The following is a 16824-nucleotide window of genomic DNA, read 5'->3' as shown; positions in this document are numbered from 1 at the left end:
ATTTCTGATTTTAAGCAATTGAACAATTATTAGTGTGGCTAAATTAAATTATTTTAATAGTATTTTATATCAAAATTAATTAAAATATGTTGCTTAATGTTTTATAGATAACTACGAAACATGAAATTAAACAGTAACAGGTAAGTCAAGTAATAATGTCTTAAAATAAATTAAAGCAATTTAAAAGTATTAGTTTAATCTATTCGAAATTTAAAAATAATTTGAACACTTTTATATTCTGGATATACGAATTACTTAACTCTTTAAAAAAAACTAATTACAATTTAAGTGTAGTTTTTTAATTATTTAAAATTTAAAAAATTATCTACAATGAGCCATGAAAGCTATTTAGTTCGTAACATAAATTGTTAACAATTTAAGAATTAAAATTTTTAAATTGTGTGTTATAAGAGTTATTTAATTATTTGTACCGTTAACGCAGTGCTACATATTTCAATCAATTAAATAACAAATTTGAAAGCTTTTCGATGAAAGCCTGCTCCATAAAAAATGATTATTATAGTCTAAGCTAAACGAGTTGATTTAGTTAATGTTATGTGAAAGATTTTCTATTGACAGCTGCTATTTTCACTTGTTGAATAGAAAAGCGTGCTAGTCAGTATAATATTTAAACATTGAATTGCCCGTGAGCATATTATTTATGTAGCGCTTATAACGGTTATTTCTTTTGAAGCTACGCTTTGCTTAGGGCTGGGGGGGAGGCGCCAACTTACTTATACACTTGTATATATGTATATAATTTTTTGGTTTGTTGTTTTGTCGCCTTTTGTGTGCGGTTTGATGGCTTTTCATTTGTGTTTGTGAAAATGAAACGAGGCAAGCAAACGCCTTGTGATTAATTACATTTTCTTTGACCAGTTTTCTCTTTAACAAAAAACAATTTTTTTGTTTTTTTTTTTTTGGCTGTTTCAAGTGCAATGCTGACGTCGCTTTTTGAAATTAAATTTTGATTAATTGCAGCCGCTGGTCGGCACCTTTTGGCCTTTTTTTTAGTTAAGTGAGTTGTGGGCAGCCGGCTGCGGCGCTATGTGAAAAGTGTTGGCCGCAAGCAAGAGAAGAGGAAAAAAATTCGCTGCACTTGGCAAGGTATTGGGTATCGCGCTGTCTCGCTCACACACACTTGTGTTCCCTCCTGCGGTGCGCGTGTCAGTCAGTCCAGCGTTCTTCTTGAACAACGAAACAATTTTCAGGTGTGAAAAATTTTACGAAATGCGCTTTCAATTTGCGCTGCCTGCGTAAACAGCGACAGCGACTGCGCCCCCATTAACGCAGCAACCAAATAAAGTCATTAACAGCAAAAGAGAGAGAGAGAGAGAGAGCGGGGCGGCGTTGCCATCTAATGCGAGCGTAGTGCAGCCAGCCACACCTACCTGCTGCCCAAAACATGCAATGCAGTTGGCATCCCCCCACCCCCCACTCCACTCTCCCATTCTCTCTTTCGTTCACTTACTTCGCCTAGTCTTGTTATTCTCTTCTCTGTGTGTGTGTGTGTGTGTGTGTGTGTGTGCGTCTGTCTGTCTTATGCGCTAGCTTAGGGATCAGATAACTCAATTATTCGCGGCGTAAACAAATGCTGCCTTTCAGGGCTTTTTGCTTGTTGTGTCCAGTGCTTCTTCCTTTTTTCGCTGCGCTGCGCCGCAGTTCAAAAGAGATGGGTTATTATCCCAGGCATAAATGGATTGTAAACGTGATTTTTATAGTCATTTAGCATAATAATGCATTTTATGGTTTTGCCCAAGCCACAGCCACAGTCAAGTCAAACCTTCACTCTCTCTCTCTCTCTCTCTCTCTCTCTCTCTCTCTCTCTCTTTGCTGTTCTCGCTGCATCCTCTATGTAGTAAATTAAACGCTGTTACGTTTGCCTCTTTGAGCTTTTGAAGTTTCAGCTTATTTTTTTTTCTTGCTTTCTGCCCTGCTTAGTGCAAAGATTTGTTTTACGTCTAACTAAGAGTGAGAGCAAGAGAGAGAGCGAGAGACATGTTTCGGTTTATGCGTGTTAAGAGTTAAGATATTAAAAGTATTTTATAAAGCAAGCTTTAAATTTAAATTAATTTAGAATTCCAACAGCATTTTTATAGCATTTTTATATTTTCATATATGTATATATTTTTAAATTTAAACAATTTTTTATAATATTAAAAGCTGTGCTTGAAAATTCATTTGAAAATGTAATTAAAAAATAATTTAAAATGGCATATATGCAATATTAAATATTATATTATATAGCTATAACCATAATTTAAAACACATATAATAAAGAAAATATTTTTGCTCATGTCAAATATTTATTTTTCTTATCTAATATTTAAAACTACTTTAAAAGCGACAAAATACATTAAATTAGAACTACATAAATTAATATTATTACATTTTTGAACAATTCGCAATCCAAGCAACGCTCTAATTATATTTGATTTTATGTACAAAATCAATGAACTCTTCATAATCAAGCTAGCCACAATTAGGCTGCCGCATAAACGTTGTCAAAGACGTTTTTGGATTTTGTGTAGCCTGTTTTGGCCCTGTTGGCTGCTCTTGACTGACTTCTTAGCCAATTTACGGGTTTGCGGCTTCGTTCACGTTTGTTATGCACGCTTTTCAATTGAGAACACGCCGCCAGATGGGGGTACAACAGCTCAAGCTCGCACCTCTGCCCCCCAACCCCCTGGCCTACGGCTCTTTCCGAGGAGCTGCTGCTGCGGCTGCGGCTGCTGTTGTTGCTAACTTCAAGTCTTTTGGCTTTTGCTCGTTTTATTGTTTGTCTTCTTTATTACAAGTTAAAGCGTAATTACTCAACAAATATGCGGCAATTTGCGAGCTGCGAGCTCTGTGAGCTCTGAGTCGACTCAAACTGCCACACCCCCCGCACTGCCTTCGCCCCTCCGCTCTAGTCAAGTTGCTGCTCAAATGCTGCCATTTGTTCGTGCTGCAGAAATCAATCGGCCAAATGCTGGGCTACGCCAAATTGTATTTATTTATACATTTCGCATTTTTTATTTATTTTTTGGTTTTCTTTGCTACGCCTGCTTTGTGTATATCCTTTTTTCATTTCGCATTTGGCACTGCCTCTGCTTGATCTTAGCCGACTTTCTGGTTCTTGGCCCTTATCTTGGAACACTGGGCAATGAAGTAATCCAATTTACGCGCAGGTTGTCATTTTGAACGCGCCAAGGTGCTCATTACTGTCCCAACGTGCGGAAGCTTCCAAGCTCTCTCTCTCTCTCTCTCTCTCTTTCTTTCCCGCTCCATCTCGCTCTCGACTTGGCGATAAAAAGCCCATATGCTCATAGCTATGTTTATAGCTCAAGACTGTTTTATTTCTTATAAATAAATGAAATCCAATTCAATTATGAAAAAAATAAAGAAATATGTAGAAATTAATATGCAAATATTTAAAATAGGTAACATAAATCTTATTTTTTTAATTTAAAAAAATTTAATTTAAAAAAATAAGAAAATTGTATTTTTTATAATCAAAATTGAAAATTAATTTTTATATTATAAATTAAAAGTTAATTAATTGTATTTTGATAGCAATCAATAGTAATATTAATAGTAATATAAATTGTAATAGAAATAGTTATAGTAAGTAATAGCTTGTATTTTTTATATTGTTATATTTTGATAACAATTAATAGTAATAGTAATAGCTCGCATATTATTTAGTATTACTTTTGTTGTTTTTAAATATTTTTAGCTATATTATTATTTTTTTGTTAAATCTTTTTCACTATCTTTGATATTTATTACTTGTCTTAAACTTCTTGTCACTTACTTTAGCCTTTTAAATTTTAATGTCGCTAATATAAATTTAGAATTAGTTGCTCCATTTTTCTAAATTGAAAGTTACATATATAAAAAATGTCTGCGTTTTTTTCTTATCTGCCAAGTCACTCACTTCGGATTTTGATTTGTTGTAACTCTTATTTTTATTGCCAAGTTATAAAGAACGTTAGCGAGACAGCAATCGAATTTGTCTATAAGAGTCTTTAAATACGACTACAATAACTAATCGTTAACTCGACATCGGCTTAGGCCATTGTCTGGCTACAAAAGAACCCTTGAGAGTCCACACCCCAGTGGGGTGGGGGGGGAGTTTTGGTAGTTTTTATGCGATTTGCTTGTTTTGATAAGAATGCATCGTCAGTCAAATGACACCCGGGATGGAACGTCAAGTTTATTGCAATCAAATGGCAGGCCAACCCCCTCGGAATGGAAAATTAGATTTTGGTCCAGTATTTTTATGAAGGTCGCGTGCGGCTTTTGTATGCCACAGATTTGCGGCGATAGTGACCAGAAAATCCCAACAAAATGCAGATAAATCAACAAAATCTACATAAAGACTGAGAGACTTATAGGCACGAGCCAAGCCAAGGCGCAGCCTTAACCCCTAAAAGCTAACCCTAACCCAAGCAGCGCTATTGCTATCTCACTCTGCTGCACACGGGGCAACTTTACTTTATTGTTTGATAAGTATTTTGATAATATTTTGAGTGTGGCGTGTGTGTGTGTGTGTGTGTGTGTGTGTGTGTTGCCAAAACAATGAAAAGAAAGAAACGGCAGCGTTTAACACCCCGTCGGGATTGCCTTAACAAGCCCACCAAACATCGAGTGTGGGGGGGTGGGTAGGGTTACAAACTGGTTTCACATCATTTAATTGAGATTAATGCCAAGTTAAGCAAACACTTTACCATTTAATGCCGCAGATACTTAACTTATAGCCATAGCTATCGATTTTTGTATAGTCGCTAACTGAGATAGAAATAGAATATGGAATTTTCTAATTGTTCTACATATGCCCAAGCTCAAATTAAACCCAAGCTTACCTTTTACTTCGATACTTTATTTAAAATGAAATTAAATAGAGTTTCAGTTGAACGTAAATAGAAAATTAATAATTGTATACGTATAAAATATATACAATAATTTGTAATAATTATATACATACTTATAAAAGATATAAACTAATTTATAAGCTATTATTATTAAATTAAGCTTCAATAACGAAATATATATATTTTATATTATATAATAATTGCGTTTTTCACCTACAACGAGACAAGCTCAAAATGCTGCTGCTGCCCTCCAAGTAAGAAGCATTTAACTTAAGTTTCTAAAACACAAATACTTCCATTTCAAAACGAATTATAAACAACGAATACTCATAGTTATAGCTTAAGCTTTTGTACTTCTCTACCCGACTGTTACCTTAACTTAGTTTATATTATGTATATTTTTATATACATGTGTGTTTATATGTCTGTATATTGTTTTAAATGTACATTAAGTATGAATCCTTTTAATCAAAGCATGCCTGAAGCCAAATGTCAAATGTAAAATGTACTGGAGCTAAATAATTTACACACTCGTGGAAGCATCAAAAAATTGTGTTCAGCAACGAATATTCAGAAGTAAAATAATATATATATATATGCTGAAATAAGTAATATTTATTTTCAATTCAATTAAGTCTGCAAGCAAATATTTTGTGAATTAAAAATGGCCGAAGGTAACGAGAGTAACACAAGTGACATTCCGCCATTTAGCGCCGACCAGTTGTTAAAAGAAGTGCTAGCTCGCCCCAGAGATCTTGATATGGCCACCGATATGGAGGCTAAGATACATCAGGCATTATTATTAATGCTGCTGGAAGATCCAAAGCAATATAAGAATGAACATTTGGCATTGGTAAGCTTATGAATTCTGAATTCTGAAAGTCTGTTATGTAAAACAAATTGAGTCTACAGATAAAAGGTTACTATGATATGCTGCTGAAGAATAGGGAGTACAGAATTGATGAGCTAAACGTAAGGCGTGTGGATCTGGAGAGTCGTCTGGAGGATCTTACGGAAGAGTTTGCGGAATTGCAGCAGCAGCTGCAAGAAAAGAAAACCAAACAAAACAACAAAAGAAATAAATTTTGAATTTTTATTCAATAGAAATTGAGCTATTTGAAATTAATGTATGACAAATATATAATAAAATTGTTCAAATAGAAATATATAAAAATAGACAAAAAAAATTTGTTTTTAAATATTTAAACAGCATTTGAGTTTTTAAATTAGCTTATATGTATAATAAATGTATAAAAATTCAAAATAAGTATATTTAAATAATTCAATTTTAATTTTTAAATAAATTGTACAATGCAAAAATGTTTGTTTAGCTATGTTTTAATATAATTAATTAAGCAGAGTTTGCTAAGTTAATTTTTTAATTATTAGAGACGCCGCTCTTAAGTATCTTACTTTGACCTTCTCTCCCCTCTAGACAAATTCTCATGCTCTGCTCTGCTTCTCACGCTCTCAACTATTAGCTTGCCACTTTGTTCAGACAAACTAACCGCTAATCCTGGGACAAGCATTTAAAAACAAAGAGACAGCAAGAGAGTGGGAGAGAGAGCGAGTCGCTAATCCTTGTCGATTGCTCACTTTAATGCGCAACACCCTTCTGGGGTTTCCTGTTACTGTTACTTTTCCCACTATTTACGTCATGTTGTACATGTTAAGCCGACAAATCGGTTGCGATTGATTAAAGTCCTGCGTAACACCCCCCCAACCCCACCCCACCCAGCCCGCAATGGCTCGATTGCAATCTTGACTTCATTTTCGCTCTTTTTGAAGCTCAAGCCCAAAACCTAAAGCCGCTGACGACGTTCACCTTTTTTTTTTTGTGCGCTCAGCTTTTTGTTTGTTGCTGTTTTTTTTTTTTTTTTTTGAAATTTGTCATATCCTTATCGCCTTGGGTGGTTGTTTGTTTGTTCAGCACGGCTCAGCAGACGGTTGAGGCCAAAGTAGGCGTGAAATATGCTCGGTCCGTGTCGAAATCTGGCAAAGCCTGGACGTGCGTCAAGGATATGCCAGCCAGGTTGCATGCAAGCCTGTCAGCTCTGCGCCCCAGCTCTCGTCTCCCCAAGGAGCACTAGCGCTCGAGCCTGCGGCTGCACCGTGAAATTATTGCATGTGTCCTGGATTAGGCAAATTATCTTAAGGGCTTTAACTCGATTTCAGTGACAGACAGTTCAAAGCGATACCTTGGCTAGTAGTTAAATATTCAAAATTAAATCAGAACCATTAAAAAAAAAAAATTAAAATTTTTAATAAAGGGTTTTGGGGCAAAAGCAACGCGATATTTTTATTATATGCTAATATTTATATTAAATGTTAATATTTTGAAAAAAATGTAGGCTTTGCAATAACTATTTTTATATTTTTTGTAATATTCTGAGCATATTAAATAAACTTTTACTCTATAATTTTGTATACTATATAATTTATAAATATATAATATTTTAGTTACAACTGCTATTTAATTTTATTTTAGTCTTATGATAATTTAGCTTTAATTTATAATATATATAAGTTAGTTAATAAACAAACAAAATGATAAAAAATCATGAGTTTAAAACTTCTATTATTAAATCTTAGTTAGTAATTGTACTCAGTTAGTTGCTAAATGTACTCCGTCGTAGCACCTGCGACTAATTTAGGATTATTAGGCAACTCTCTTAATTAATAAGAAGCAGAGCAATGAAAAAAGGAAGTTTCTAGAGTTGCTGAGTCATCGTATCCTTACAAATAAATATAAATCCAATACTATTTGAAAAACATGATACGAGCTCATTCTTAATTTATATAAAATTTTTTAGCAATGTTAGTTAATTTTATATAAAATACAGTGAAGCTTTCTTGCGGTTTTAGTGGAAATTCTTATTTTGCACAAGTTTTCATTTCATTTTATTTTCAATTAAGCATATTTTTAATTTAGAAACACAATTTTTAAACAACTTAAATTGTTTATATATATGTAAATATAAAAGTTAGCATTTTTGCTTAATTATTAAATTGCTGTTTGTTCATAGCTAAAAACATAATCAAAAAAAAAAAATTAATTGAAGCTTCTGCAAGCTTAGAATTATTTCTTTATAAATTAAAATTTTTAAAAAGGTTTTAATTTCACATTGGTTGTTGCTCTATATTTGATGAAAAATATTTCGCAATTTTCACAATTCGTAAATTTAATTTGCCAAACTTATTTTATATTTAAAATTTACATTTAAATTGTTCAAATATTTGCATTGCATTTAAAAACTAATAGCTCGCAAACTAAATATAGACAACAATTAAAAACTGCAGCGATTAGAGCTGCGTATTAAATTAAACAGTTGCTATGACAAATGTGCAATTAAAATTGCTGCCCCTTTGGTGCTTTAAGTTGGAGGAAGTGAAGCTGCTGCGGCTTAGCTAAAACAAAAAAAAAAAAAAACAACCTGAGGCGCTTAAGCTGAGGCTATGGCTTAAAGATTGTCGGTGATGAGTGCTCCATTTGATATCGGGGACACTTGTGCACTAATTACTTGCGCAATTAATGCTACGTGCGAATATTTTTGTTGCGTCCGCAACGAGAGCTTGGGAGCCCAAATGCCAGAGCATTTCCCATCATTAGGGAAGCTGCCCCATTGCATATTAATCAAATTAGCTCCAATTTTTTTATTGTTGTTGTTAACGCTGTTAGGCATACAAATGTTTATATATATGTATATCGTTTTTTGCAACAAAAATGATTTTTAATGACGGCCCAGCAAACAATTGAGTTGTCAACCTGCGCTGACCGTAAGGGGCGTGGCAGTTTTTTCTTTTTTGCATTTTTCGGGGCGTTGATATGACATTAATAAAAAAATGCGCGTATGCAAAAAGGCGAATGTTGCAACTGTTGCAACTGCTGCTGCACTTGCTGCATGCCACAGTCTTAATTGCTTGCGCCCCTTTTTGTTGCTGCTCGTACAATAAAATTGTAACAGTGGCAGCCCAGCCCCGCAGCCAAGAATGGGGCGTGGCGCATAGGCAGCTTAGCGCTTATGAAAATGAATGAGGGCACAATTTGTGGCATGCCACAGCCAAACCCCACCCAACCAACAGCCCAGCATCCATAATGAAAGCCACTGATGACTTGTACGTGTCCATCAAATTCTTATACATTATTCTTCTGCTTTGGTGTATGTTTGTGTGTGTGCCCTGCTGGGCGTGGCAAGGCCCACTTTATCATTTATAAGCCATTATTCTTAAATTAAGCTTCAATAACTAAATTTATCGCCGCATTTCAGTTGCCAAGACGTTTCTAAGCTTTTTGGCTTAAAACATTGAAGAAAACAATTTTTAATGCACAGCCATTGCCAATATTTTTTAAATAACATAAATACGGATTTAGTAGCGCTGAAATACATAAATAAAAATATTTTTACTTAATTACAATTGCAACAAGCAAATTAAATAGCACAATTTGTTTATTGAAATTATAATTATATTTTTAAAAATAAATTAATATTATAATAAAAACATGCATACATATTATAGCAATTTATACATTAAAATTTTAAATTTATTCATTTAAATGAATAAAATAAAATTCTTGCAACCAAAATTCCTGTAATCAAAGCATTCCGGCAACCAATGTCAAATGTGCTGGCTAGACTATATAAGCTTTTGAATTCTTAGTCAGTAGCAAGCAAACATCGTAGAGAAAACAACATAAAATATAAATAATATATTTATTATATAGTGAAATAAAAATACAGAATATATTTTGTGAAATAAAAATGTCCGATATTGAAAATATGGCATTGAAATGGGTGAGTACCAGTGCAAAAGATTATACGCGTGTGTGTGTGTGTGTGTGTGAGTGTGTGTGCAGACGAGTCCACACTAAGGTGTCGGACATAGAGCCTCAAGCTACAGCCTCAAGCTCTCGCGGATGCAAACATTGCGCACTTCTTTGCAGACTTTGTGGTCCTAACGGTATAACGCGTGGGGCAGTTGCCTAGTCATGGACCGCATCATGATTTTAGGCAGTTTTTCTCAGCTGCATTGACAATGACAATAATATAATGATAATAATAGCTTGACATTCAATAACAAAATATAAACGTAGAACGAAAAGGCTACTTAGTTGCAATATCTTCAGTTCAGTTTGTATACACTTTGACTTTGAGCAACGGTGAAGATGATTTTTTTTTCCGATAAATACTTTCGTTTAGTATTTGAAAGTTTTAAAAAATATTTTCGATATTTTTCGGAAGGACACGAGCCTTTTGCAATTTATTAAATAAAAATATTAATTAAAACTTTTCGTGCAAGCACGTTAGCTCTTCAATAATTTTACTACTTAAAGTTGAAATATTTTGTTAAAATTTTTATTTTTTCTCTGCTAGAAATCCACTGGCGAAGCCAACGAGAACATTCCGCCGTTTAGCCCTAACAAGTTTATAGAAGAAATGCTAGAACGGACCACTGATCTCGATGCGGCTACCGAAAATCTGAAAAAGATACAGAAAAAATTGGTATTTATGCTACTGGAAGGACCATGGGACTATAATGATGAACATATGACCATGGTAAGCCTATAAATTGTCAATATTTAAGTCTGAGATGTAAAACAAATGGAGCCAACAGGTAAAGGGTTATTATGATACACTGCTGACGAATAAGGACAGAACAATTGATGAGCTAAACGCAAAATTGCGCGATAGCGAAGGGGCAGACAGGAGTCAAGCTGAGTGCCAAAACTGCGTGAATTTGGAGAATCGTCTGGAGAAACTTACGAAGGAGTTTGCAGACATGCAAGAGAATTTGCGCGACGCAGAGTTTAAGAATTCCAAGCACAAAGTACAGGTCGAGCGTAAGAAGCGTGAACATCGCAGAGCTTTGGACATCATTGAGAGTAGAAACGCCGACCTTAATTTGGAAATTGGGGCGTTAAATCAAAAAGTTCTCTTAATGAAATTGCAGGAGCAGAAACTAAACCAGCAACTAAGTGAATTGGGTGCTACTGGGGACAAGAAACTGGATTTGAATTTGCAGATTGATGCACTGAATCAGAAAATTGAGTCAATGAGATTGCAAGAGCAGCAGCTATACGACAAGTTAAATAATCAGCGTAGTGAATTAGACGAAACTAAGAGCCAGAACGTGAACAAAAATTTGGAAATTTCTGCACTGAATCAGAAAATTGATCAGCAGGAGAAGATTCTCAACTATCTGCGCAGTGAATTTAGCGCAACTGAGGCCAAGAACCTAGCCTTGATGTCGGAAATTGATGCAATGAAAAAGGAAATTGGGTCGATAAGATTGGAGGAGAATCAGCTGAACTCTCAGCGGAGTGAATTGGACGACACTATGAACAGGAACGTATCTTTGAGTTCGGAAATAGCTGCATTAAATCAGAAAGTTGAGTCTATGAAAATGCAGGAGCAGCAGCTTAACAATGAGACCAATTGTCTTCGGAGCAGATTGGTCGCTACTGAAAACATGAACGTGGACTTGAACACAGAAATTACTGCACTGAATCGGGAAATTGGGTCGATGAAATTGGAGCAGCAGAAGCTAAGCTATCAGCGTACTGAATTGAGCACCACAGAGAACAAGAACGTGAGTTCGGAAATAGCTGCACTAAATCAGAAAATTGAGTCGATGCAAATTCAGGAGCAGCAGCTCAAAGATCATATTATTAATCTGCGAAGCGGATTGCTCGCCACTGAAAGCAAGAACATAGAGCTCAATTCAGAAATTACTGCACTGAATGAAGAATCGATGAAATTAAGAGAGCAGAAGTTGAGCTATCAGCCTTGTGAATTGTGCGCCACTGACAGTAAGAACGTGGACTTGAATCCAGAAATTACTGCACTAAATCGGGAAATTGAGTCGTCGAAATTGCTGGAGCAGGAGCTCAGCATGAAGATAAGTTATCTTCAAAGCGGATTGGTCGCCACTGAAAACAAGAACGTGGCCTTAAATTCGGAAATTGATTCACTGAATCAGAAAATTGAGTCAATGAGATTGGAAGAGCAGCAGCTCATATATCAGCTGACGATGTACAAGCAACGCAATCAGATCAATGTCCGTAAGCTGCATATGCAGGTAAGGCTGCGTAAGTTCGCGGATTTGAAGAACACTCTGGACGAAGGCAGTGCCTTTGATTGGTTGGGTGAAAGCTTCGCCGATGGGGATGCTTTGGAGCAGGTCACTAAGCTGTTTGGCATACTGCGGCAAAAGCGTATAGAGGTCGATTACCAATTGAGCAAACTAAAGATTTCAGCTCCAGCTACCAAGGATGTAAGTCAAATCACCAATGATAATAATCGCTAATCAAATTCATTTAGTGTTTACTGCTTTAATTTACAGTCGCACTCTCAAACATATTTCACCTCGTCATCTAAGTGCAGCATAAAAGAATTCACCTCGCCACCTGAGGGCAGCACAAAGGAATTCACCACGCCTTCTGAGGGGAGCATAAATGATTTCACCACTCCACCCGAGGACAGCACAGAAGATTTCGAAGGTAATAAAATTAAAAAATTAATGATTTTTAATTTATGCTTGTACTAATTTATGTCCTTTTTTTTCATTTAGGCTAATTTGTTCTTCCCGTTTCTGGTTAAATTGGTGCCGCATCAGAGTATCAAAATACATCAGAAAAATAAATACTAAACCCAACATTTGCGCCTAATTTTGTAAATCATGATATCGTAATTAATTTTTGCAGCAACCAAACAGTTCGAGAAGAAGAAGAAGAAGCAGCAGCAGAAGAAAGGTTAGCCGACAAAGCCGTAGCCACGTCAACGTCGGCGTCAGCGTCGCTGCTGGCGTCAGCGTCTTTAGCCAGAAATGGCTGCAGACTCTCTCGCTCTCACGCAAAACCAATTAATATTTGAGCTGCTGCTCCTGCAGCAACAATTAAAGTCAGCGGCAACAGCAACAATAACAACAGCAGAACAAGATTTTTATTGAGATCTCAAAGATGCAAAGTGATTTGAATTTGATTGTGCCGCGCGTGCGCCTGCGCTCAAAACTGTCTGTACATATATATCCCCCCACCGATCTTCTCAATCTCCTTACCCTAGCTTATCTCGCTAACCTATCATCTTTGCAATGACCTAGAGATGGGTACGGGTATGTTCGTACTTTGCGTCACGCGGTCAACTTAAAAAAATCTGCACATAAAATTCCCAATTGTGGTTTTCATTTCATTTCATTTATGAAACAATTTGACCGGTTCGCGCCTATAAATAATATCAGAATTTTTTTAATTTATAATAGTATAGGTTTGTTTCTTCTGAATATTATTTTATTCAGAAACTTAATCTTTTATATATAGTATAATTATTTTCTTTATATAGGGTGTTCAAAATTTGGCTGAGCTTTTTTATTAGTTGTTATCGTGCCGGCGCAGACTGGTCTGAAGTATTTATATCGGCATGGGCCCATGCTCATCTCTATTGTCGGCACTTTGTGCTCTGAGCTCGCGCAAGAGCAAAAAAGAGCTCAACACACAGTGGGGAGCGCAAGGTGTGAAAACCCTGCTGGGTTTTAAATGCAAGCTAATAAGAAGCAGCACGTCAAGCGTGTGTTTGTGTGTGTGTGTGTGTGAGAGAGTGAAATAGTTATTGTGCAAGCGAGAGAGCATGCCTGAGTGAGTGAGCAAATTTGTAAGTAAGTTGTAAACGAGTTCAAGCATGCAAGTGTTGCTCTTGTTGTAGCTCTTGTTATTCTTATTGTTATTGTTGTTGGTAATCGTTACATGCAAGCCGACAAGATCGTGGCAGGCATGACCAATGCGCTTCAATTTGAATTTTTTCCTTTCTTGTTCTCCCTTTGCCAAAAGCTGCCGACAAGAATTCTAAAGGCAGCAGGGCACAGCTCTCTAGGCCGAAAGAGCTACAACTTAAATGGAATTTAAATTGAAAAATGTATAAAAATGTTTTAAAAATAAACATTTAATTAAATTAAAAAATTCGCATTTTAAGTTAAATTAAATATAAAAATTTATTGAAAGTGATAAGAAATGTATGTGCTGTATTTGATGCCGAAGCAATTTTTCATCATTAAATTGAATAAAAACATTAAGAATTTCTGTAGCTTAAATTTCACTCTTCACATAGAACTTAAAAATTATTGGGGCCTCTTATTTGTATTGCAGCATTTTCCTTAAGCTTAATTAATAATATTATATGCTTATTTTCTAATATTTGTACAGGAGCAAGTAATTTCTTTAGCTTAAGCTTAAGCTCTAGCTTTGTTTAAATATTTATATAATATTTTAAGTATTAACAACAATTGGATGCAGCTGCAATTGAAAATATATACATATGTACAAATATAAACCAAAATTAGTATTTAAAAATAAATATTAATATATAAAAACACTTAGCCCAATGCCAGCAACAGCCACTAACAACAACTTGAGTTACCACAGTTGGCACCACAAATTGGCCAGCTAATGTCAAAGTAACCACAAGGGGGCAGACAGAATAGAATATTGCGGGCAATGGGGAACTGAAATCAAATCAAGCGACAAATAAATGTAACAAATACGACAACAACAATAATGGCGAAGTATAACAAAGAGCAGAGAGCTGAAAAATACATAAAATAGTTGGCAGTGGCAAAGCAAGGACATTGATGCCAAACGAGTCCAGCCAGCCAGCCAACCAGCCAAAGAGTCAGAGAGTCAGTCAGGCAGCCACAAAAGGCGACCTCAAAACGGCTGCCTAAAAACTCAATTACATAACAATCTGTTCACATTTTTTCACACACCATCAACTTTAAATGAGCTCACTGCGGCAACTGATGGGCCAAAAGAGTGTGGGTGTGAGATAGATAGAGATAGAGAGCGAAAGAGAGAGAGAGAGAGAGAGCGCGGCAATGGATGCTGCTGGGCACGTCGCCAAGCTTAAAATGAGCAAATGCCAAAAACGTTGTGAGGGTGTTGGCAGCAGCGGGTAGCGGGGGATGCCACTCGAAATCAAATTACGAGCTCTTTGCCTACTCTATACAGCCACAAAATATATTCGAGGGTTGCCATGGTCTAGCCAGTTCAGCAACAACAACGAGCACACAAATTACAATGTAATTTATTTGAGCCAAGCTCACTTTATGGCGACGGCTGGCTGGATGGGTGGGTGGTTGGGTGTAGATGTGTTGGCAAAAGTTTTGGCGTTAGAGAAAATCAATCGCAACAGCTAAAAAGACACAACGTTGATAATAATAAGACACGAACGCTTGCTCAGGGGTTGTCTCTGAGCTGCTTCGGCTCTGCTCTGCCATCAAACTGGCCAATGAATGTCAATTGTTGTCCTTGTCGCTGTCGCTGTCGTTGTCGCCTGTCTGCGCTCAAACCACAAAATATCTGTAGAAAAAAACACACACACACATCTTAGGAAATTGTCAGTAGCTGTGTTAGTTCGTTTGAGTACACTGTAAAAAATGCAGCTGCTGTGGTATTTTGGAATCGTTTGAGTTTTAATAAATAATTAGCAAAATTTTAGATTTTTGCTTGGCGCATTTTAAAAGAAATGCAAATTTAATTTTTACTAAAAATAAAAAAATAAAATTCTTTAATGAAAATAATCATTTAATATATAGCATACAATAACTTAGCTATTTGATTTTTTATTAATATTATTCATAAGATATTTATTTATTGTAGCCTTACAAATTTTAAATGCAGCAAATATAAAAAAAATGTAAATCAATATATTTGTTAGTTAATAAAAAATTAAATTCTTGAATAAAAACAAGTATTCCGTACACTATATTAAAATATATACAAAAATGTATTTATTTTATATACAATAATATATTAGGCAATTAAATTAAATTTAAAAGCTGTATACATATTGCTTCGAAATCTAAACTGTGATTTAATTTAAATTAGTTTTTTTTTGTATTTTTATATTTTTGATAGAGCATTTACAATTCGTTCAGCATGAGTTTGCAAATTTTATGACTTTGACACTGTCATTTGTCAGGTTTTGCTGATTCTCTGCCACGTTTTTTTTTCTTTTGCAGGCTAAATTCGCAGTGCCAAGTCATTGGTATTTGATGAGCCTAATGACAAATACTACACACATATAGCTACACACACACACACATACTCACACCCTCTTGGTGAGCAGCGCTAATATGTTTGGATAGCTGTCAATACCTTCAAAGAAATTGTTTGGGGTGAGCTCAAATTTTCAAATATTTAACAATATATTTTTAAAAAGAATGCAATATTTTTATATAACAATTTTGTAAAAAAAAAAACAGCAGCGCTCTTTTCATTTTTAATTGATCATACATATACATTTAAATAACAATAATTTTATATAATTAAAAATTTTAAGTTCCCATAGGCATGTTAAAATAATAATTTTACAATATTTATTGAACACATTTTTATATTTAGACGCTTATATTGATTTTAAATATGCTGCGGAATTTAAATATTAATAACGGTATACCTATATATTTAATAAAAATATAAGAAAATATGTGGCATATGTTAGCAAAGCAGTTTTAAAAATAATTTGCTAAAGTGTAAAAAAATCTTAAATTATTTTCAAAATATTATTAAGCAAAGGGGGACACACACTTAGCTACGCCACTGTGTAAGCGTATTTGCCAGTGCTTATAGCTTAAGGACATGCAACAAGTGTTAACAGCGACTTGCAAACTTTTGTGTGTTAATCAAACTACATGAATTAGCAGCTTACGCGTATGTGGCTATGTAAGTAGCCGAAAGAAATCAACAGCAACAGCAATAACTTAACTGTTGTTAGTTGTTGTTGTTGCTGGCGCAATTATTCATAATTCGTGGGCTCATAAAAATAAATGGCTGCTTAACGTAATTGCCATAATTTTGTGTAACTTGACTTTTGTTGCAAGCCACACGACAACAACAACAACAACAACAGCCCAGAGGGTTGCACTGCGCTGCATGAAATGTTTTTTTTTTTTTATTACGAGCACAAAAATGGGCGTGTAG

General features: G+C 35.1%; 2 protein-coding genes across 4 annotated transcripts; both read left to right on the top strand.

Moving 5' to 3' along the window:
• Nucleotides 1–5353: 5353 nt before the first annotated feature.
• LOC108606173 lies at nucleotides 5354–5956 on the top strand. Of its 2 annotated transcripts, XM_017996023.1 has the most exons (3): nucleotides 5354–5432; nucleotides 5492–5709; nucleotides 5769–5956. In XM_017996023.1, exons 2-3 carry the CDS (start codon nucleotides 5521–5523, stop codon nucleotides 5943–5945), a joined length of 366 nt encoding a protein of 121 aa, XP_017851512.1. In that variant the 5' UTR covers nucleotides 5354–5432; nucleotides 5492–5520; the 3' UTR covers nucleotides 5946–5956. The 2 variants fall into 2 exon arrangements, with proteins under 2 accessions (XP_017851512.1, XP_017851513.1); XM_017996024.1 differs by lacking the exon at nucleotides 5354–5432 and having other exon boundaries at nucleotides 5447–5709.
• Nucleotides 5957–9561: 3605 nt separating this feature from the next.
• On the top strand, nucleotides 9562–12754 carry LOC108605606 (ELKS/Rab6-interacting/CAST family member 1). 2 transcript variants are annotated; one of them, XM_017995381.2, is made up of 5 exons: nucleotides 9563–9649; nucleotides 10229–10411; nucleotides 10470–12128; nucleotides 12198–12354; nucleotides 12426–12754. In XM_017995381.2, exons 1-5 carry the CDS (start codon nucleotides 9617–9619, stop codon nucleotides 12428–12430), a joined length of 2037 nt encoding a protein of 678 aa, XP_017850870.2. In that variant the 5' UTR covers nucleotides 9563–9616; the 3' UTR covers nucleotides 12431–12754. The 2 variants fall into 2 exon arrangements, with proteins under 2 accessions (XP_017850871.2, XP_017850870.2); XM_017995382.2 differs by lacking the exon at nucleotides 12426–12754 and having other exon boundaries at nucleotides 9562–9649; nucleotides 12176–12205.
• Nucleotides 12755–16824: the final 4070 nt, after the last annotated feature.

Source organism: Drosophila busckii, chromosome X (assembly GCF_011750605.1).
Source record: "Drosophila busckii strain San Diego stock center, stock number 13000-0081.31 chromosome X, ASM1175060v1, whole genome shotgun sequence".
Taxonomy (NCBI): Eukaryota; Metazoa; Arthropoda; class Insecta; order Diptera; family Drosophilidae; genus Drosophila; species Drosophila busckii.
Note: the sequence above shows the minus strand (reverse complement) of the source record. Positions and strands in the feature narration are given on the sequence as shown.